This window comes from Erithacus rubecula, assembly GCF_903797595.1.
Source record: "Erithacus rubecula genome assembly, chromosome: 12".
NCBI lineage: Eukaryota > Metazoa > Chordata > Aves > Passeriformes > Muscicapidae > Erithacus > Erithacus rubecula.
Genome location: NC_136664.1, coordinates 9,133,614 through 9,157,110, shown reverse-complemented (window position 1 = coordinate 9,157,110; position 23,497 = coordinate 9,133,614). Strand labels below are relative to the sequence as shown.

Below are 23,497 nucleotides of genomic sequence, written 5' to 3'. Positions count from 1 at the left end.
ATTTACAAGTAGGGTCAGAGCTACAATGTGCTCCAGGCAGCTGCAATGCTGTGTGTGCCTTGACTGTCCAGCACTCACTTCTCTAAGTGTTTCTTGTACAGCACAGTGAAAGCACTAGCATAGCTCCTGAGCATTTATAAATCACTGTTAATGTAACAGCAACTTTGAGCTGTATGTCTAACCCAGTTAGATGCATTCAGTAAGACTGAACACTTCAAAGACAATACAGGTAAACAGCCCCCAAAGCACCTTTTTAGTTCTTAAAGGATATTTGTTATTCATTGTGCCACTAATCCCAGACATTCAACACTCCCATGCTTTTACCCTTACTGTGTTTTGAACATTGAAGCTGTGCATTCTTCAGGCTCCTCTTATACTTCTAAATTAAAACCTAGTATCAGGTACATTAAAACCAGAGCATTCCGATATGCAATGAACAATGTTAAAAAAAAAAATTAAAAAAGATGATCAGAGGAGCTTTCTGTAGCAAGTAGCAAAAAAAAAAAAAAACAAACCAAAAACAAATCCCCCCCCCAAAAAAAAAACCCCACCAACCAAGGGCACTATAGTTTAAAAAAACTTCTGAAGGGGAAAAATAATTAAATTGATTTCCATCTTCAAAAGAAGTACTTGGAACTATGTCTCCCATTACCCTCTGCTCAACCAACAAAAATTCTTTTCTTTTGCCTGTACCTCTTCACTCCCTGCTCTCTCAGCCAATACAAATGAATGATTTCCAAGAACATCTCCTTAAGAAAGGATTAATCCAAGGAATACCTTTTTCTATTTACAAAAGATGTAACCACTGCAGAAATTAAAAATTAAAGAAAAAGAAATTATTATCTCAAATGAAAATACTGCAAGTTAAAATATTGTACACTGAGTACACCAAAAGCAAGGGATTATACAGCCTGATTTTTGGTGCATCTTTTCAATCATTACTGTAATCAATTCAACCAGGCTACACTAAATTATTTTACTATAATTCATGTGAAAAATCTCTCTGCATTTTGAAATTTGAATCAAATTACAAAATGAATCTACAGGTAAAGAGAAGAGTCCTCCCCTACACAGAGTGATCAGCACAAACAGCACTGTTACAAAAGTAATTGTTATAAACGAAAAAATTATGAGAACATTCAGTCCTACTCTTACTGAAGGGAAGGCATGCATGGAAAGCAGCACAATTTTCTGAAAATTGCTGACAGGTGCTTTGAACAAAACTGTTGGAAAAACAATAATCACGAAGAACAGAAGGATTTTTAAGCTTCTATAAGTAAATACTTAGCTGACCAAAAATATATGAAAAGAGCAGCCTACTGTGTTTATGTGCCTACTGCCTTTCTCACAGCTCTGACAATCCCAAAATGTGAGTGAGCAGCTGCCTTGAACAAGGGGGCTCAGCTTATCTGCTGACCCCACCCACACATAAGAGATGCTCACTTTGCTGTAGTTGTAGAATTTTTTACACTACTAGAAAAAACATCAGTAAGCTCAACAACACAGCATCAAAATCAAACAGTTATCAACTTTAGCAAAGGCTAAAATTTGCAAAAGCTGCTTGCTTGCTGTATTTGTTATGCCTATACTGGAATATACCAGATCAATTTGCTGCAGTGTGTGCTGCAGTCCCCCCATCCTGTTGTGGTTAAAGTACATTTACAATTTCTGCTGAGGAAATGGAGTTAACCTGCCATATACCTTTTACTCATTAAATTGAAGACAAATGATAGTGCAAATTATCAACAGAAATACTGTCTGCTTGATTCTTCAAGACTCTGGTCTCTGCAGTATCTTCTTCATCACACTCATCAAACACAGTAAGATCATGAGCAACTTTGGTTTGTTTCCTCCACTCCTATATAGAAAATCCTATATACTGGCTCTGTTGACTGAAAAAGCCTGGCTTTTTTTTTTTTTTTTTAGAACTGAGTGATTTTAAAGAAATTCTTTGCTGCCTTAGTTTTCCTCCTTCCAGTGAGAACTCAACCTTATCACTGTGTCAAGCCAGTATAATGGACCTGTAACACTTAGAGAAACTCTCAACCTTTCTACGTATACAATTCCACTTCTGCCAAGATACATCCATACATTCAATATCAGTTCCTTAAATGAGATAACAAGGGCATTTTGAAAGAGCTGAAGAGTTGTCATCATAATCTATATAATCCCTCCTTAGTTAAGATTACTTCATACCACTCCCTGAGCCTGACAAAGACTCAGGGAGTCTTTGACTTAGGATGAATCTTCATCTTAACTGATACTATTTTTAGATGCCTCTTCCTTTTACCACCAGTGAATTTTTCACAACTGGTTTATGCAGAAGACCTCTCTCTCTCTATAAAGAGCTTCCACCTTCTCTCTCATTCTCCATTTATGTGTTCAAGCATCACTCACACCCTTCCCATTAGACCTTCCTTCCAAATTTGATTCATTGGCACACTGGCTTTGTACACCATCCTGAACACAGGAAGCCCAAACTGAATAGAAAACTCAGTAGAACTAGTGACTGGAAATGTAGTATTGATTTTGCAATTGCTAGGGCACATTTTCTTCTCAATGGTGCCAATGAGAGAGAAGTACAACTGGCTGTTTACCACTTTCACAGCATAGCTCCACTGTCCTGAAATAACATAAATATGAATTACTGCAGACAACACAAAAATAAAAGTGACCTTTTGCTGATCTAGTGAAGTGCCAGTTTAAAGCCCCTCTCAAACACTGTACAGGAAGTGAAGGAGTGTAAGTTCATATGCAAGTTCTTTACAATGACTTCCTAGTTCCACATCACCGATAAGCACAACTGGTGCTAACTCAAGACTACAACATGGATAAATTAAATATAGCTAATTAAATGACAGCCAAAAATCACCTTCACCACAGCTACACGTTCAATGCAATCTCTTCTTTACAGACATGTTCTAAATCAAAGCATTCCTCTCACTTTCTCTCTTCTCACATCGTGTTTCTTTCTCAGGAATAAAGCTTCCAGCAAACGACCATTTCCTCAACAACAATCACAACTGTACTTTGACAAAACAGACCAGACTGCAGCACAGTACAGAAACCACATTGAAAGAAAAAAAAAAAATAAAATTCTCCAGTATATTTTGTCTGCCAATGAAGAGCAGCAGCTTGAGAGAGACTTACTTGCATGGGAAGTCACCTCCATCAGTTTGGGAAGGGAGCGGGCGTGACCTGGGAAAGCCACCCTGGGGAATTCTTGCCCCAGCTTCACCCCAGCACAGTTTACATCCTGCAGCATCAAGTCTCCTGGGCAAGCACCATCCTGTGACATGCTCACAGCTTTCCACATTCTTAGTTATCAACTCTTTGGTCCTGGCCAGTAGCTATGTGGTATTTTCATCATGCAAGATTGATTTGCAAGGCACATTTCTCAAAGAGGGAGCTAAATACGCTGCAACAGAGAATAATTTATTTGCCTTAGTCCCTAATTAATCTCAAATTTTGAGGTATTCAAGCTGTATTCCAAGTAGGCTAATGTTTCCTCTTCACTTGTTTCATTGCTTCTCAGTCTTCATTATCTTTGGATAATTAAGGCATTTTATTTCTGAATGCTACCAGTTCTCTCCCAAACTAGATAATTCTATTTGCTTCAACTATACAGTTTATCTAAACATCTCCAGCAGAGTTATAGGTTCCTGAACTCAGGTATGGTCACAGGGCCAGAGAACAAGTTCCTCATCCTGTCAATCCTTAAAACATCCAAGGTGATCCATGGAACAAAGCTTAAAACCCCCAAGTGTGCATGTTCCCACACAAGCAAACACACAAGCTCAGGAAACAGAACAAAAGCAATAAATAAATGGGTGTCACACTTCTGCGTCACAGCCAAGAAAAAAACACTGTAACCAAACTGTTGCAGATATTCTACTGACTGGTTTTATTTTGTTCTTCTCCAAAAGGTTAATGTTGTCTTTACTCAAAAAAAAAAAAAAAAAAAAAAAACAAAAACAAACAAACAAAAAAAACAAAAACAACAAAAAAAAAACCCCACAACATTAAAAGGATTAAGAACACGGAGGACACTATTCATGTCACTGCTTTCCTTCTGGAAGAGGATTAGGCCAAGCAGACACAGTTTCACTGCCTGAGCATGCTGAATGCAAGTCTTTTGTGCAAGCTATTGTGTTTTCTTATGTAACTGAAGGATGAAAACCAAAATTGAGAGAATTGAAAACAAAAGACATATATGAAAGTAACTAAAAGAGAGATTAGTGAAGATAAATGAAAACTGAACAATTAGGCACAGTGAGACTATTGCAAAGAAAAGACCAGGAAGCTTCACAATGATAAGGTTTACTCTGCCAGACTAAAATAATCACTGAGAAGGTGGCAAGAGCTGTTGCATGACCTGACCTGTCAAGGTTTTATTTTTCTCTGCCAGTTGCTAAACTCCCTTACAAAAAACCACCACTCCCCGACTGCATCACATTCAGGTAAAGAAGCAGAAATTAAATACATCTTAAAAAAACTACAGATTCTTCCAACAGGATATGACTAACCCAGAGAGGCTCATCCACTTGTTATGGAAACTTTATCTATCTGGCAAGTCTAGATGTGCTGAAGGCACAGATGGACAGAGCCTGACCAGCTTTAGTCTGGCCCACACAGACAACAAAGTGAGTAGAGAAATGACAATTAAGCTACAGCGAGGTTAAAACATTGTTTTAAAAAAGCAGATTCTGAAGAGGGCTGAACATTGCTAAGAAACTTGTGCCACTTTGCTTCTACAGGCACATCACAGCATGGCAGAAGCACACACACCCTGCTCAGCATCTCAGGAGAAACACAGGCTCTGGAGGCAGGAAAGCTGGACAAAGCTCCAGACACTGCTGGCACCTGTAAGGATGGCAGGCAGGGCTGCCAGGATCTCCCTGCTGAAGTCCAAGTCTTAAGTGAGGGACTAAATTTCTTCAAATAATTTCAGTGCAAATCAGAGCTCAAGTCAGAGCTGGAACTGAAATGCTCAGCTTGACCAAGAACCATGATGGTTTATTTACCGCTTTATATAATTAACAAACAGCAGGTATATCCTAGAAAACCAGCTCAATGGACAGCCCAACACTCCTCCCCTCAAAGTAATTTAATTTTTGGAGCACTCTAAGAGTTAGTATCTCACTTGCAATTGTACTATGCATGTACAGACTCCTTTGTGTCCACCACAGTAACAAACACTGTGATGAAAGAGCCTGTCTAGCAGCTAACACCACATTCTGCTGTTATTCAGACACTATTTCACAATTGTTACTGGCCACAAAACCTGTGATAGTTAAGGGCACAAACTGAGCCATTTTTATGCACAGGGAACACTACTTGATCTGACTTTTTTTTCTAATTACAACAAAAATTATTCATACTTATAATATTTCATCTACCAGTAACACAAGATTAGAAATCAGAGTTGATACCCAAGTAGCTGCTGGGGGTTTCCCTAAATAAGGGCAATCTAAACAACAGGCCAGAGCCAAAAAAATTGAAAAAATAGGGAAAAAATGGAGTAACAATTGGATTCTAGCACACAGAAATTATTGTGTAATCAGATTGAGGGCATTTGTTCACAACCTCATGGATAAAGTTTTAATGTAAAAAGCTGTCCGTGTCCATTTTTATCACACTTTTGTGTCACAGCTTTGGTTTGGTTTGTTTTTAACAGTTTGGAGACACTGTTTCCCAGATGTCAATAAGGATAATGCTCACCCTGCTCCTCCCAAAGGCTGTGTGATGTTCAGAGTGTTCTGCTCATTACCCACAGGCCAGCAAGACCTGCAGGTCTGGGTATTGCTGAGAAACAGAAAAACCTCTCTGGACTTTGCCAGCACTCCAAGAACCCTCCAGTTCCACCCTCCTGGGTATCTCCACATTTCAGCAGCCAAGCACACTGCTGAAGTAAAACAAAAGACTGTCATTTTAGGATAACCCAAGAAACATGCAGACAACAATTTGATTTCAAACACATTCCAAGTCTGCCTCTATTCATGTGGTTCCTCACATGTGGCTGGACTAAACAAAATTCTTATTCATTCTCAGAACTATTATGGAATGTTTTTCTTAGTTCATTTGTGAGACTACACCAAATAATTCAATGCACAATTATGCTTTTGCAGATATCACTGCCTTGACATTTCATTAACAGAAATCAGACATTTAACTTTTGTATTTTTCAAAACTGAAAACAATTTCTTTATTTTGCAGTAGGAAAAAGAAGAAGTAAAGTGACATTCCAAGCTCAGAAAAAAAAAACAATTTTCAAAATGTTTTTAAAACTGCACTAAGTTCTTGTTTTGAGGCTGAGCTGGTTTAGGTGTGGGAGGTTTTCTAATAGATTTATTGTATTTACACTAGAAATAGAAGAAACAGGAAATAACCAGCATTGTTTCTAGTTAGATAAAACTCATTCACACTTCAAACTAGGCATTGCTAATGAAATAACTCGCTGAAATCTGTTAATGCCAGTTCACACAAGACCTTGGGCTACCAGGTCTTTTCCACTGAAGGTGGCAAAAAACACAAGCTGTAAAATCCCAGCTGAACCAGTATTTTATGAAAATAAAGGACAAAGTCATACTAGATAAGAACACACACAACAATAAGGCTTATGAGAGGAAAGCAGAGCAGAATGAAAGGACAGATCTTCCCCTGGATAGCTTTGAGATCCTCTGTTCCAACTATCAGTTTCACTGGCAACACTGACCACTCAACATTTCCATCAGAAACACCAAACTATTGACATCTATGCCCATTTTAATAGTATATGCTCTTCATTCACTATTATAAAAATATTATGATATGTAATAAAATTATTTACTTCACTGTTAATATAGTTTTGAGTTTACTGGATTTTACCCAACCAGTAAAGCTGTGATTCTTAAACCTTATTACAACATACCACACTGCAGAACACTTTTATCATCAGCAACCCAGAAAAGTGACACAAAGAAAGCATAACTGTACCCAAAAAATAAAACAAAAAGCTTTATTAAAACAAAAAGTACTATTGATAATGTATTCATTCCTCTCAGAGTTTAGAAGATGGTACTTGCTTGTTCTGCTTAAAAGACACTGCCAAAACTTTCCCAGACAACACCCTACGCAACAGATAGGCTGGAGCAGAGTACAAAATTAAGTATACAATTAAGCACAGATCTTGGATTTATCCCTAGATAAACACATGTGAAGACTTCTACTGTACTTTGTAAAACTAGATTAGAGAACAGCCTTACCCAAAAAGTTGTCTGACCCTACACAACTCAAAGGATTTAACAATTTAATAATCCTGTGTTTCAGAAAGCATTATGACTTTATTTTTCAGTTAAAATACACTGATAGTTTCAGAACACTACAATTCTTTGTAGGTGCTAATATCAGCATAAAGTACTTACCTTTTAGCAACAGCTCTTTGACATTTTCAGTAACTTGGTTTACCATTATTCTTCTTCCAGCTCTTAGCACATGTTTTAGTTAATGCTTCCCCTGTGAAGTCCTGAGGATTGGACAACTTCAACAATATTGTATTTCCAAAAGAACTTTTTCTACCTGCTCTGACAAAGTGCTGGCTGCAATGTTGGACTGATCTCCTCCAGGAAGCAAGAGTTCCTTACAGAAAGCTAAACTGACACTGATATAATCCTGGCATTATAATCCTTTCAACACTGAGAAAATATACAAGTATCAGGGTCTTATAGAAAATGCTACTTGTCAAATCCAAGCCCAGCCACATTAAAGAGGCAAACTGCAGTTGCTTGCACACTTAAGTCAGAAAAGTGTGCCAGATCTGCTGTTTGCTGAGTGTGGAATCAGAGAGGGTTTTAAACCTGCTAATGCCATGAAAAGTTCAGCTCTGTGACGTTAGCCCTGCAGGCACTGCAGCTTTCAAGTGAAAATAGTGATCTGTTTCTTTCCATCTTCAATACATTAGAATACAATGACCCATTAATGGATGAACCACATGCAAGATCACAAAAAAAAAACAAAAAAATAAACCAACAAACTAGAAACAGCAGAATGAAACAGGAGGTTTATAGAAGATACTCAAGAAATACTAACTTAATGATTCTAAGCACTTCCTAACTACCAGAGCCCCCAGCATTCTGCCCATTCACAAGGAGGTCCTCTGGATTCCAGCACACACCTCACCAAGACTTGTCTACATGATGAGGTAGGTGCAGCCACCAGGAATACCTGTGCAATTAAAAATGTCAAGCCACTTTTGAGAAATTGGATTTAGGAATTCACATCACTTGGAAGCTTTCATAATATAACCTGTCACTGTCAGATTAAAAAAACCCCACTATAAAAACAACCTTTATTTCACTGTAATCCACTTTAGAGGTTCTTTCATGTGGAATGACTCCAAAACCATTTCTCACAATTATCCTCCCTGAAACTCCATCCCCTCACATGCATGGGGGCACCTCAGATACTGCACACCTATCAAAATATAGGGAGAAGAATTCTGGAACTTTCCCTGCTTCAGGAAAAGCCTCTTGTTTTTGCTATAAAATGTTCTCACTTTCTCTGAAAGACTGCAACATATATCTATGAGACCAGTATGCAGATTCCACATAATATTCAATTCAAATGCACCTTTCTTTCTGATACCAAATACAGAAAATTCTTTACAACCCTATATATGTTTAACTGACCATGGCTTCACAGTACAAAAGAGAGAACAACAAAAAAAGGAATCCAAAAAACACACACCACAATTTTTGACATACCTCTTCCCTGCTCCAGCTCGACAAAGGCCAAAGAAAAATTGTACAGCACAAACCTTGGGATGAGAGAAAGCAGATGGGAACAGTGACCACTAAAAGCCAGTACTGACACCAGCTCAAAAACCTTCCTACAGGAAACAAGTGGAAAGCAATAAGGTAAGAGCCAGGATGCTAAATATGCTCTGGACATGCAGAAAATAACAGAAGCAAAGAGACTCAATTACTTTGAACATTTCAATGTATGTACATTCTGTGCATTGCACACTACACAATTCACATTTACAGACATCTATCTACTATCCATTCCTGGAAGACAGCAGAAAGACACTGGTAACCACTTAGAAGCTGATTGTGAAATCCTGAATGTCATTAGCTTTCAGTCAACTCATACAGAAAGTGCTGAGTATCAGATATTTCTTATATTTGAGAAAACTGTGTCCCATGTGAAAACAAAGTTCATGAGAAATTCTTTTTTTAAGCCAAAGAAGAAGTAAAGAGCGATAGCTTTTTAAGGAGGAAAAAAAAAAAAAAAAAAAAAAAAAAAAGATAAGCCTGTGTATAGTCCAAGGCTGAAATCCAAGGATGACCTTTCAGTGTGAAGTGCTCCAAACAGCCAAAACTCACTAACTCTGGTCATAATACTTACAGAAAGTATAAGTCAGTATGAGACTTCTCCAAGCAAAGGGAGTCACTCCTTCCCACTGAACATTTTAGAGTGTGGAGAGAGTTCAAACATTGCACATGATAAAGTGCAAGCCACCATTCATCTAAAATACAAATATTTAGACACACATTTACAAAGAGCCCACAGGTCTCCCAAAACTGCTCAACACATTTCACACAGTGCAACACAGCACAGACCAAGACAAAGTCAGACACCTGGAGAAGCCACAGTGGCTTTTACCATCATTTTACAGAAGAAGCCACAGTGGCTTTTACCATCATTTTACAGAAAGTTCATCTGTTTGCATCAGAGCAAAGTGAGTATAACACATTAGCTTAGAGAAACTCTTCAAGGAGCAATTAGCAACATTAGGTCACTTTGCTGCTTCACCAGTCAGGAATTAGGCAGCTGGGACACAATCTAAGTCAGAAAACACTCCAAGATGTATAATAGTCAGTTTGCTCTTGCTGAATAGATGCTTCTACCACAAAGTCTACAGTATAGTGTCTTAAAAGGGCAAAACACTGCAATTAAATAATACTCTCTGTGTTGCCTCGAGTTACAGCTTTAAAGCTCCTTGCATGTGTGCAAAAAGGCATCTTAACACAAGGCAGATAATCAATCATATCAGTGTCTGGTTACACAGAATAGGGATTCACCAAACATGGCTCAACTATACCTCCTCTCCTGATTGTCACAGAAATTAACCCCTGACATTGCCACCACATTTCCTGGAACACAAAAACACATCAAGAGTGAGTGGTTTGTGTTGGCCTAGACAAAGGAGTCAAGATAAAAGTGCCATGCAGGAGCTGAAGCAAGGGTTGGCTTGTGATGCTCTCAAAACATCTGTGCCCCAGTACAGGGTGCAGAAGACAAACAGGAATCAAGGGAAAGGAAGGGATGCTGTTGAGGGGATGGCAAGTGGTCAAGTGGTACTACTGCCAAACACTTCACAAAATGAAATCACAGACTGGACAGTTAAAACCTTAGCAGAACAAAGCCAAAAATATTCAGAAGCAACAGGTTCTAAAATCAGACCTGCAAGACAATTGACAAACTACTACCTTTGTGTCAGCTCTGGACACACATATATACTACAGCAAGTTGTAGAAAAAGTAAGATCAATTACACTATTTAGAAGAGGATCAGCAAGACAAAGCTCCTGAATGCAAAGGCAGAAGGCAGAGTGATGTCTGTTCTCCATCAGACACAGAATCAGCTATGCCATCCTCTTGGGTTACTACTAGTCCTGACTCAGATCTGACCTCCCACAAGGAAATCCAGAGGTGGACTTTGCACACAGAACTAAGCTCAGGGCTACTCAGCTTGCAAGCAGAGACAGGGTCATAAAAAAAAGGAGCATTGCTATAGATAATTTTATGGAAAACAATTATACTCCAGGGCATAAAAACTGTGTTTTACTGCAGCAATCAGCAATTGAAAGTATGTGAGAGCAAGTCTCAACAAATTTGCCCTTCTTAACTCAGCAAATGAGCAGCTTTTAATGGCACACCATAAAAACCCTTTTTTCCCTTTGACATGGAAGTGAAAGTCAGAAGGTTGTATGGTCTGCTTCATGATAAGAGGGTAACTGCAGGGATGGAATGATGTTCTAAATCCCTCAGGTAAACAGAAGGAATTGCTGGCTACTGGTAGGAGATGAAACTGAAGGCTGGTAATTAGACTGCAGGGAAACAAAACCCGTTCAGTTTAGTTGAGGCATAATTACCCTGAACCTATGCATAGCACAGCGTGCCTCTGCCCTACACACAGCTCTGCATCACCCCTCTGCCAGGACCTGTTATACAACCCTGCAAGGCAGCTCCAACACAGCTCACAGCTTTGATCCTCATTTGCAGGGGAATCGATGCATTGCATCCTATGACAGCACAGACCATGTGCCAATCAATGCAAGAGCTGGGCTTCTAGGACAATGCAGGTCACTTGGCTGCAGAGAAAGGGGCAAATTAAGCATTCTGCATTCAAGAGGATTGACCTGTGGGCCAAAAATCCAGGAGACATTAGGGAAATGCAAAATGTGGATACCTGTGGAAATGCTGGCACACCATGCCTTAGTCAAAGGAGCTCCTGGTTTCCTGGAGCAGCACTGTGACCACCAACACAGAGGTGGGATGATGACCACCCCTTCACCAGCACCAGCCACCTCCTCCCTCTCCCCTTGCCCAGCCCTGCCTGGCACTGGCCTCTCATCTTCTGCTCAGCAAAATGCCATTTCATTTACATTTCCAACAAGTCTAAAGCTGCCTCCAGTCAGCAAAGCATAACTGCCAAGTTATCAAACTTCCCCATTCATCCATAAGCTAATTGAGTAAAAGCATTTTGGGGGCAATTAGCACTTTATTCTGCATGTCAAATTCCATCTCTCTGTCCTACAGAGCACAAAGAAGATCAAAAGATGATTAAGAAAGAACTCCACCAGGTACCTTTAACAGCAACAAAAATTTGAAAAAATGTATTCCCAGAACTGTATCTCTGCTGCTCAGACATGATTTAAGACTGCTGGGAAGCAAACAACATTCTTTTCCAAGCCATACCTAGAACCCACCACAAAACCTAAAGCCTTATTAAAAGCCTGTTAGGAAAAAAAAAATGCCACTCCATTCACTCCAGGAATTTCTTTTCATGGTGGCTCAGAAGTGGCAGTTTGAACCTTGTGAAATAGGGTTTAAAATAAAAGCCATAGGGGACAAATAGGCAGTAAACAGGCTACAAAATAACCTCCAGACCCAGTTACATATATATAGATATACACAGTTACAGTACACAATATGTTGTCACATTCAAATTCCAAGGAGGTTTACTCTACGTGCATTGTAAGGGCTGTATTTTTGTGCAGACCTTTTAAATTTAAAGACAGACATATTAACTGTCACGTATTTCAGTCTGCGAAAAGACTAATATTTTTTGTGTATGTATTTTGTTATTTTGCTTGCTTAAAAAAAAGATATTGTTTGCTTGGCAGTTGCTACAGCAGCCACTGTGAAAGATGCTCAGTCCTCCATGCATGATAAAATCCAAGTATGCTGAAAGAAATCATCCAAAGCAGCTCAACTGAAAGAACAAGAACAGTACTACTCATTGCTAAGGGATCACTTGGCAGCATTTAAACAGTTGCCTATTGAAAACTAATAATTAAGAAAGAGATTTTACTAAATCAAACAAATTAAAAAAAAAAAAAAAAAACACAAACCTGAAACTTAAATTATCTGAGAATAAAAATCAGCTTAGTACAATTAAGAGATGCAAAATTTCCAATTCAGAGGTTTGAAGACAAAGGAAAAACCCCTAAAATGTAATTCAAATAGGCTTTAAACCGTTTCTTTAAAATGGTGTATTTTTTTTCTCTGTAATTCAGGTCACAGAGCAAAGCATTGAACCAAGAAGTTGAAGACACAGACCCTTTGACCAAAGAAATCTTGCTCCATGTATTGGTGCTAATCACCATTTTTCTGTCATTTAAAGCAGTCTGCAGATTATTTGCTGCATTACAAACAAAAAGAGATGTAAATCCTTAACTTGGTCTTGGAAAGGGAAACTCACCAAATGCAGCTTTCCTCTCCCTGTGGCACTGGGTATCCCACACCCTGTTACCTCAAAACAAGGCAGTGATCACTAACTCTGGTGCTTCTCAAGGTGGCTGTTGCCAGCCTCAGCCAGCAGCATTTATTATGTTTGGCTACATTTCCTAGTCAATGAGACTGCAAACTGCCTTAGTCTTCACTCTACAGACACAGAACTTCAGAGCAAAAGCCAAAATTCGATTTTATATTGAAAAGAATGCAAAAACTTAAGCTTTAATTTTGTTGCAGCAGGGAAAAGAAAGCAGATGTCATTACTTTCTTTAAGGAAGTGAAACCCTGCAGAAATTTGTAAGGGGAAATTGAATAACACACACAGAACAATTTTATACATGACAGAGAGATGCAATACAAACACAAGACACCCAAAATATACTTAAGAATCTTTAGAAAAGTTCAGAGATTGTATAGAAGATATAACTGCAGCATTATTAAAATATTCCCAAACTTAGTCTCAACTCAAGTTTGGAATGGCTGCTTAGCAATAATAGGCAGAAAAATTTAGGTAAAAAAAAACCATGTCTTTTCATGTACAACTGCTTAGCCTTCTAATGCAGGTGTTCTCCAAAACATAAAAAAAAAAATCTGCAGCTGCAAAAGACCAGCAGAGGGTTGTTTGGGTTTTTTTAACCATCCTCTCTTCGTTTTTTGCAACATGCAGACCCACACACACATGGGTATGGGAGCTGCTTTCACATCACTTAGACACATCACAAAGATTCTTCCCAGGGCTTTTTCAAATAACTGAAATACCAGAGAACCCACAAAAAGGCCCATGTTTTCCTATATTTAGCTAAGTCTCCTGTTCACCAGCAGCTGGCACCACGATCCCCTTGGTACTGGACAGCTGCAGCCTCTCCAGCCCAGTTCTAATCACTGCACAAATTAGAAGAAGTATGAGACATGTTTAGCAAAAGTAGCAGTTTATGCAACAACAAGAACTTTTCTGTTTTCCTAGACAAACATTTTAACAAATTAAACCTTACTACACTACAAGCCAATAAAAGAAACCAAAGGTATTGGCCATGTGCTCCAGGAAAATGAGCTCCTCAGAAAAATTCCTTTGATTACAGAGTATAAAGAAAGTATATACCACCTCCTTCCCCCACCCAGCCATTATAAACAGTTAATTAGGTCACTAAGCACTTTTTCACTCTCATTTTTCACATGCCTAGCTCTTATCTTTCCTTATCTGAAGCAAGAGTCCACTTCTCTATGCACCTGTATTGTTGAGAAAAGCATTCTGGAATTTAGCACTGCAATCAGTGCTATGCTAATTGCTGATTGGTCAAACAAAGAAAAAAAAATTAAAAAAGGAAAAAGGAAAAGAAAAGGAAAAAGTCCTAACAACAAGAAAACCTACCAGGACTTCTAAAATATAACCTTGCTGCAAAGACTCTTTTCAGGATCTGCACTGAAAACCATAACTATTGCTGTGGATCCCCCAAGTATCCTTTGTGAAAAGAAATAAATATTGACATATTTAGAAGACAACAAGTTACCTTCAACAACCCTAAACTTACACATCATACTTTTCAGAGAGGATAAACCAGATGCCAGCAGAACAGGAAAAAAAAACAACTTCTTCATCAAAATGCAACTACACTGAAGAACATGCAGTATTCATCCCATTTTCAGTAAGAGAATAGTTAACAAATCCCCAGAAAAGACAGTTCACTGACATCAGTACTGACTCAGTATTCTCAGGTTACTTTCTTTTCTCTGAAACAATTCAGAGGTTCTGCTTCAACTCCACCCCAGGCTGCCTCCTCCATGACTCCTTTCTGTGGCTTTTAGGCAACACAAAAAACGCTGAAGATACTTGTGCTAGAGTGGTTATGCAAAAACACCCCACCATGGCCACCACAGCAGTGCCATTCAGCCACACTGCTGCCAGCAGAAGCTTTTAAGATAACTTAAATGCTATTTGGACGTGTTTCTGTCAGTCCTATTTAGCCCTAGCTCTAATTTATTACGTGACTAATTTTATCTTATCTCTGGACTTCGCCAAAACACCTACATGTAAGAATTAAGCACTTTGAAGGAGAATTTTTGAATGATTTATGCATCCCCATTAGAAGTATCTTCAGACACATTTCATGTGAGCTTAGTTTCAAGTCTTGCAAAAGACTGAAAATCTTTACCATTAAGTTACCACATATTAAAGCAGTGAACCAGGAAGTTTAAAGAAAAAGCACACTGCTATCACACCAGAACTTTACCCACATTTTCCAAAGCAGCTCACTGCAAATGAGCAGAACAACACTGAACACGCCGACACAGAATGCAAGCTCAAGGTAAAAGTCTCAAGTCTAGTTCTAGAGCAGAGCTTGGAGGAAGCCATGTGATAACTGGAATATATAAGCAGAGCAATTCCTTGGCAAAAACCAGGGGTGGCAGTTGACCAGAGCTAGATAGTGACACCAAGCTGGCCAGTGTCTCATTTGCACACAAAAGCCAAGGGAAGATAAATAACTTCCCACAGGACACATGACATTGCCACACTTTGGTTAACAGGGTACACAATGACTGTGGAGCTGAGACTTCTATTAAAGCAAAATGTATTTGCTTTTTAAAACACTATTCAGACCCCACTGTCCCTCTTCTTGCCCTGTGTACCCAACCTAATATGCTGGCTTTATTTCAAAGACAGAGGGGATGCCAAATTCACATTTCTCATCCCTGACGATCCATAAAGAAGGACTCACGTGTTTATCATAGGATCACAGGATAATTCTTTGTACTTCTTTTTCTAAATGAAAGATGTCAAAGTCTATTACAAGCAGTGGCAGTCAGTGGAACCTACTTAGAAATAAAAGACTGATTTTATTCATAAGCAAGCACTGGAACTATCTGACAAGGCTTAATTATTGCACACTGACTAATGTCTTCTTATGGAAATGGTTGATGAGAAATTCTGTTGCAGAACAGTTTCACATCTGTACAGTCCAGATGACGCCCTATCACTTGATGTGCTAAAAAAAGCAAAATTCAGGGAAAAAAAGCAAAACCTTCAAAAACAGAGATACGACAAATAAAGGCAGCGGTTAAAAGATCAAACCAAAAAAAGAATCCATCAGGATCATAAGCAATAGCCTAAGATATCGTGCAAGGAGTAGTCGACAACACAGCCACTGCTCTGCAGACTGTTACAGAGCAGCTACAAACAGTTCCAGTGCCATGGCCACACTCTGGAAGGGCCATGTCATTACTGAGTCACCTCAACCGAGCCAATCAAACCAAACAAGTCTTGAAACCAGGTTCTGAATAGCAAGCTGACTAAATTAAATCTTCCCAGAAGAAGGCTCACCACAACCAGTTTCTCACACTGTGGTGGAGCTACTTGATGGCATAGAAAGCCTGGACCATGGGCACTGCTTAGGCAGCTCTGTGCATCCCTGTGTCAGTGTGTATCAGGTATCAACTGGGTGCACTTTGATAAGGCCACAACCTAAAACTTGAACTCTGCACTCAAGTCAGTTTATCTTATCTCCAATCAGGGGCATCACCAACACCAACAAATCCCTCCAAGAGCCCCGTAATCAGCTGCCACAGAAGGTTCTGCAGGGTCACCCTGCAGCCCCAGCCTGCAGGCTCCAGGCAGTGCTGAACAGCTCTGAGATACTCTGTCACATCAACACCCCTCAGTGTGAGAGGCCAGGGTAACTGCACAGGATGTAGAAACCAGCAGCAAAACCGAAAGGAGTAACACAAGATCGAGCTCAGATTCCCCTCTACTGAGCTACACACACAAGAGACCTAGGAAAAAACAGAAAAGGCTAGTGGGGAAGAACATGCTTGTCAGTACAGGCAGGCAAGACACGGATCTTCATACGCACAGCCCGAGGATATGAAACAATACTTAATTACTGTGAAAGTAAATTAAAAAATGGAAGGCAGTTAGAGTTCAGATAGAAACAGAACTAGCCACCATATATTAGTAGAGAAATTACTAGATATTTATCAGCTTTAAAATAGAGAGACTCAGCTAACTTCCAGCAGCATGGCTGTGCACTGCAGTTGGGACAGCAGCACATTAGAGGCCACAGCTTGCCAGTGACTGATGTGACAGGAACCGACTGGGTATCCTGAAGTGTGTTTGTTGCACACATCCTACAGGCATCCTCATACCCAAATAACAGGTGGTTTGAGCAGACCTTCCTTTATCCACCATGGCAGCAACTTCCACAAGCCAACTTACCAACCCAAGGGCAAAGCTAGCTACTGGAAAAAGCATTGAAGGAGGTGTCCACCTCAACCTGCTGAGACGGGTAAAAAACACCTGTTACTTTCATACACATGGGGATTATATGGTAAAGTAGCCTGAGAGTAAAACAGTCCTATTTTACAAAACAAATTAAAGGCCCTGCACAGCCTTTAGGGCTAGTGCCTCAAATTGTCTGTGGTAATAGACAGCTTGGGAAAAGCACCTCCCTTTCATCATCCTAAAACACCCACACTAGGCATGGAAAGAACGGGCATTGGGGCTAGGTAAGCAACTCGGTACTTGAAATCCAAAATTTGCTTTTAAATGATACAAAGAAAGAAAGAAACAAATTCCCAATGCACACGTATTGGAGATTGAAACACATATTCTCAGAGAAATGAGCAAGTTAAGAAGGCAGGAACTGAACTTTGTTCTTATGACAGTTGAGTATCACTCAGCAAAAGAACCCTGTTGCCTTCCTTAACACAGGCCTGAGCAGTGCAGGCTCCCTTCAGGGATTACTGTACACTCAATAACATCTGCAGTCTGAAAAAGTTTGACTGCACGGGCAAGGAAGAACAGGTCAGGTGTTTACTGCTTTTTCTTTTGTTGCCTAGAGTCACTCATGATTCACAGAGGTAAGTCAGATTCACCCATGGGAAGATCCTCTTCCTAAAGGTTACAGAAAGCTAAACATAATCAAGGCAGAAAAAAAGAAGAACAGATTGCGTAAAGATCTAAAACAACCTTGTACCAGAACCACACTATTGCCCAAATCTAAGTGTCCTTCACATTCCCACTAGAAACACTCACTGTATTTAAAGCGATTTATATCTGAAAGCCACAGCAAAACACAAGCTGAACACTGCTATCAGCTGCCTAGTTAAAGAATGTACTTCTCACCACCCAAAATCCCCTCCTACTTACGTGATCTTCTTCTGTAATTGGAATAAATTAACCCCTAGAAAAAAGCAGCTCTGCCTTGGCAGGAGCAGTTGTGAGAGCCACACAGGCACAAAGCACTTGCTGTAGTATTCAAGGGCCCGGTTTGCGGGAGAGAGACCTTGCTGGGCAGCCGCGTTTTTTAAGATGATAAAAACAAGTAAAGCAGATACCGTTAAATTCGGCTAATATAACTGAATGCTCCATCACCCGTTTATTTTGGCAGTGGAGCACTGAAAACATCTGAGCCTATCTCCACGCACTCTTATCACCTCTGGGGACGGCAGCCTGCGGGAGCACCGATAAGAGCCATACCCCGGGCCAGCCCCGCTCCCCGCTGCACCCCGGGCTATCACCGAGCGGAGGGGGGCGGAGGGAACCCCGGGCCGGCTCCCGTGCGCTCGGGGGAACCCCGCGTCCAGGGCATCCCCGGGGCTGCTCCGCCACGGCCCGGCCCGGCCCGGCCCGGCGGGCTGACACCGGCTCCGCATCCCGGCCGCGCAAGCGGAGCCGCCGCCCGCCCGGCGCTCCGGGGGCTCCTCCCCGGGGCGCGGCGCCCCGAGCAGCCCGGCAGCCGCCGCCTTTGTCCGCGCCGCGCCGGGCACAGCGGGGCGGGGAGCCGGGCTCGCCGAGCCCCGGAGCGTGGGCACCGCCGCCCCCCGCCCGGCCGTGCCCGCTCACCGTCGGAGCTGACGGTGTCGTAGGAGTCGCCGGGGGCGGGCGCCGCGGCCGGCTCGCGGTAGTCCACCCAGCTGAGCCCTTCTACGCTGTCGTACTCGGCGCGGGGCTTGTCCTCCACCGGCACCACGGTGAAGTGCGGCATGGCTGGCGGGGCGGAGAGGGCTCCCCGCGGCACCGCGGCGAGGCAGGCGGGACGCGGCGCGGAGCCGGCGGCGCATTCCTGCCCCGTGCGGTCACTTCCTCTCAGGAAACCGCGCTCCTCAACTCCACCCATTCCAGCGCCAGCGCCGGGGCGGCGCGGATCCCGCCGCCCGCGGGGCCGCCGCGCCAGCACCGGGCCAGCGCCGGGCGGGGGTCGCTCGGGCGGGCGGGGGCGCGGAGGAGGGGCCGGAGGCGGCGAGGCCGGCGAGGGGAAGGGGGAGCCTTCCTCCCGCATTCATCCTGACAGAGCCGGGCCCGGGGGCGGCGGGAGCGGGGCGGGGCCGGGCGGGCGCCCTCCGCCCGCCGCCCTCCCTTGCGGGCGCTGCCGGGCCGCCTCGGGGAGGAAATTTCCCCTCCGCCGTGGCCCGGGCTCCCTCCCCCGCTGCCGCCATTTGCTAGGCTGCAGCGATGCGCGGGGATGGGGGGTGAGCCCCGGGGATGGGGCCGGGCGGTCCCGGAACGCCCGGAGGTGCGGGCGAGCATCAGCGAGTGAGCGGCGGGCAGGGGACCCGAGAGCCGCGCCGGCAGCGAGCGCACTGTTAGGATAGCACGGCTCGTCCCAGCCCGGCTCCAGCCCGGTTCAGCACGGCGTGGAGCTGGCGGAAGGCGCAGCGGCGCCCCGAGAGCCGCGTGCTGGTACCGATGCTGGTACCGGTGCCGGTACCGGGCGGTGTGCGGCTGTCCCCGCTCCCTGTGCCTGCCGTGCTTTCCCTTGTGCTCGGCTCCGGCGGCACCAAACCCCGGCGGGGAGGGGAACACGGCGGCGCTGGAGGCTGGGGGAGCTGCCTGCGGGGATTTGCATGCGGCTGGATGCAGAGCAGCCGGTTGCTAAGGCAGCAGACGGATGCGCTGCTCACACGGGGCTGGGGGCCGGGGGACACCATTGTTCGCTCCCACTCTGGAGGCAGAGCCGTGACCTCCCCTCCGCCGTGCTCGGGGCACGCCGGTCACCCAACCTCTTCCCCTCCAGTGAGCAAAATTAGATTTTGGCTTCACATTTGTAGAAGCTGGCGCCAGCAGTGGGTATCTTGGCCTTCATTTCGCGTGTGGTAGCCTTCACATGGAGTTTGAACGTGAATTACTAGTTGATAATGCCATTTATTGTCTTCATTTGAAAGCTGGCCTTGACAGTAGAAGGATCTCTTTTTAATGTCTTGTGCAATCATCAGAAAAAAACTCTAGAAAACAGTTTGCGTGCTTTACTATGGACTGTCAATTTAAACTAGTTCTGTAGATCTCTGTAGACTAAAATATTCCCTAATCAAGAAATGGGTGTACAGTGACAAGACATTCCAGGAGGGATGTAAGATTTACCTTCAGACCACACAGGGGTGTACAGGAGGATACGAAGCTTAGAACAGAGGAAGATGCTGAGGCTGGACCTTTCCTGTGCTCAATTCCACCTTACCCCAGCTTTCTGAATATGTCCTGCCCTTTGGACAAAGTACCCCCCAGGTCACTGCGAGGATGCAAAAATTGTAATGAGCAGGGGAGAGACAAACATGAGGGAGAGTGCTTTGTTCACGAGAACTGACTAATAGGTCTACTTTTAATTAGTGGGCGTTTGAAATAAACATGAAGGATCCATGCTGTGGAGTGACTGCTGCCTGGGAGGTACAGGTCTCTCAGTTCACTTAACACAAGGTTGCTGGTGGACCACCTCTGGGGCAAGTCAGAGTAATTACACTTCTTGGTGTTGATCAGACACATGGAAAGACTTCTAAGACCCCTATGCTTTCATATAACCTACATTTTACTTTTGACACTTTGCTCTATTGGGGAAAGAACAAGGATCTTCATGTGGCCATGTGTATCTCTGTAAACATCCTTGTCAGTTTTGGAGAAGATTTAAAAAAAAAAGAACAGAATTTCCTCTTGAAAACTCCTTGTTTCTTGAAGAATTAGAGTGAGAGTTTGTTTTTTTTCTTTCCAGTAACTCTGAAATGAGTATGTTTGTAAATGTCCCCTGGGATCTGTACAGTTTTACTTACAATTTATCTGGGCAAGCAATAATTTTATCTCCAGAGAAAAGTAGAACAATGGCCAAAAAGTAGCATTTTCTGTTTTAACCTCTGTAGTTGAATTACATTTCATTAGTGTTCAGGAAAGGAAGATAAGACCCACCAAGAAAACAGGAAAATTAATTGATAGGGGACAAATAATTTTATATAGAAAAGGGGCAAGATGCTAATTCACCATTAAGCACCCTTGTTCACATTCAGTCTTCTTTCCTCTTTTCACTTCATAAAGCTTTCAAGTGAGAGTGTCTGGTCTAAATAAGCTGGCCTAGAAAAAGAAGACAGGGACTGTAAGAAAGAAGTCTCCAAAGTTACTGTTTTTGGAGTCATGCCTATTCAGAAAGAAGTGTTTGAACTGGGCACTTCCTTCTCATCACACTTTTGAAAGCAGATGTGGCAAGGAGGCTCCACTCTTAAGGCATCAAAACTGCATCTATGACATCACAAAACATTTTAGTGTCATAGAATCAGTGGTACTGGAATTGTAACCCATGAGCAGGAAAAAAAAAAATTAGGCTCATGCACATATACCAGCAACTCCCTTCTCGGGAATGGAAACTATATCCAAATGTCTTAGGAGAGAATTGAGCCCTAGGAAACCATTCAAATCTATTGAAGCAAAAATATTTCTTTTGTCTAAGGACAAGGGTTCTTTACTGACTTGCAGAAAGACAATATTTAGAGCTGAGAAGTTACCCACCCATATCAGCTTTGTTTAGCATCTGGTTTGTAAGAGAACACAATTTCAACCTGTATGATTAATTTTATTTTTTTCTAGGCATAATAGGTGACTTATTCTGAATGGTATGAGTGGCCATCATAAGCTCAAAAAGTTGTCTCATATAATATGATGCTGGAATGAAACTGGATTATCTACAATACTACAGTATTTACCTGAAACAACATTGCTATCTTCTCATTAAATAAAAGGGATGAAAATTACCTGGTTTTTACAAAGCTGAATAGAATTTGGGATTATGGTTTCATATAGGTACAGACTGATCAGTGAAAACAAAAAGCAGAGACAAAAATTTTAATTTTCCCTTTTTTTCATCTTTCTACACACCCCACTCCAATATCAACAGAGAAAAACTGCACTTCTAAGAAAAAAGCCTGGTGGTTTCACAGCAAAAAAATATGAGTTCATCTCTGCAGAATCTTATTAGATTATAAGAAGGCTTATTAGAAGATAAAAGGTCTGTGTTTTCAGTACTTAGTGTACATTTACAGCATCAGTGAAAACAGCAGCCTAAAGATCAGCAAATCCATCATCTCTCCTCTGATACACAACCAGGAGCTGCTTTTAAATTGATACTAACTACAAATTATATAATCAAAGAGACAGTTCTGTTCTTCATTGGTAAGCCACTGGGTATTTGTGAAGTGCCTTAAGCAGGTAAAGCTTCCAGCTGAAAGGTCAGCACTGTTCCAGTAGACAACTGTGTTGTTCAACTCAAGGCTCTGTGAGAAACTCTGAGTCTTGCAGAAGGATACTTCTGGAAGGAGCCTGATATAAATCCTCAGGGCAGGCAAGTGAGGTCAGGTTTGCCTTGAACACTTTTTACTGCAGGTGACCACCTCTGAAGCATTGAAAAAGGATCTTGGCTTTTACAGCCCAGCCTGAGACAGTGCCTGCACACACCCTGAGCTCTCAGACAAGCTGGGATCAAACCTGCAGGGACTCTCATCCCTTCCCTGGCAGCAGCACTCAGAGCCTCCCCTGGGGTGCTCATACAGCCATGCTGGGAGACAGGGAGCACACAATTACCATCAGCACAGTCAGCACTTGCAGGGGTTCAGCCCTCACCAGGGGTGGGGTGCACCCCTTGGAGGTCCTGGGACATGAGCTCCAGAGTGCTGGCAACTTCCAGACTTGCAGCATGTGATGTAAACCTCAATCAAACAACAAAAAGCATCATCATTTCAATTCCTTCTCAGAGCCAGTGATTTCCCATTTGTTTAAAGGCTAGCACATCATCTGAAGTTGTGTTTGAGGACAGTTTTTCCTATCTTCCTTTCTTCCTGAATTTCATGGAGAGATAGCTAATTTTAAAAAGTTCAGTTTTTTCTAACTAGGACAATCAAGGCCAAGCAAAAAGTAGCAATTGTAGAATAAGTAATAACATTGCAATTCAGATAATTTTTAAAAGTTCATCTCTAAAATTATGTTGCCCCTGACACAGCAGGGAATCTGTAACTGTTATTTATTGTTTTGAAAGATTTTTCCCACTAGAGTGGAACCTGGGTGACAAATAGCCAAGAGCTGACAATCAGACATAAAATAACAACACAAAATTCACCACTGCCAAGGTACAGTTTCCCAGGGCATCAGGCTTGGCAAGAATTCTGCCAGTTCATGGCCAGCATTTCACCATAGTGAACTTTGGTTTTCAGCACATTCCTGCTTCTCCACATGTGAGGATCACACCAGCCTTGTGGACACA

General features: G+C 42.2%; 1 protein-coding gene across 4 annotated transcripts in view; it reads right to left on the bottom strand.

The window, feature by feature from the left end:
* SLC12A4 (solute carrier family 12 member 4) overlaps nt 1-19,123 on the bottom strand; it is a 45,565-nt gene extending 26,442 nt beyond the window's left edge. For 2 of the 4 annotated variants that reach the window (XM_079316551.1, XM_079316552.1), the window contains exon 1: nt 18,835-19,123. In XM_079316551.1, the coding sequence (XP_079172677.1) occupies nt 18,835-19,108 (274 nt within the window). In that variant the 5' untranslated portion in view covers nt 19,109-19,123. Of the gene's footprint in view, nt 1-7,403; nt 8,028-18,138; nt 18,332-18,834 lie in introns of those variants that run through there. The other 2 variants (XM_079316554.1, XM_079316553.1) reach the window with 2 other exon arrangements.
* Between the last annotated feature and the right edge of the window lie 4,374 nt (nt 19,124-23,497).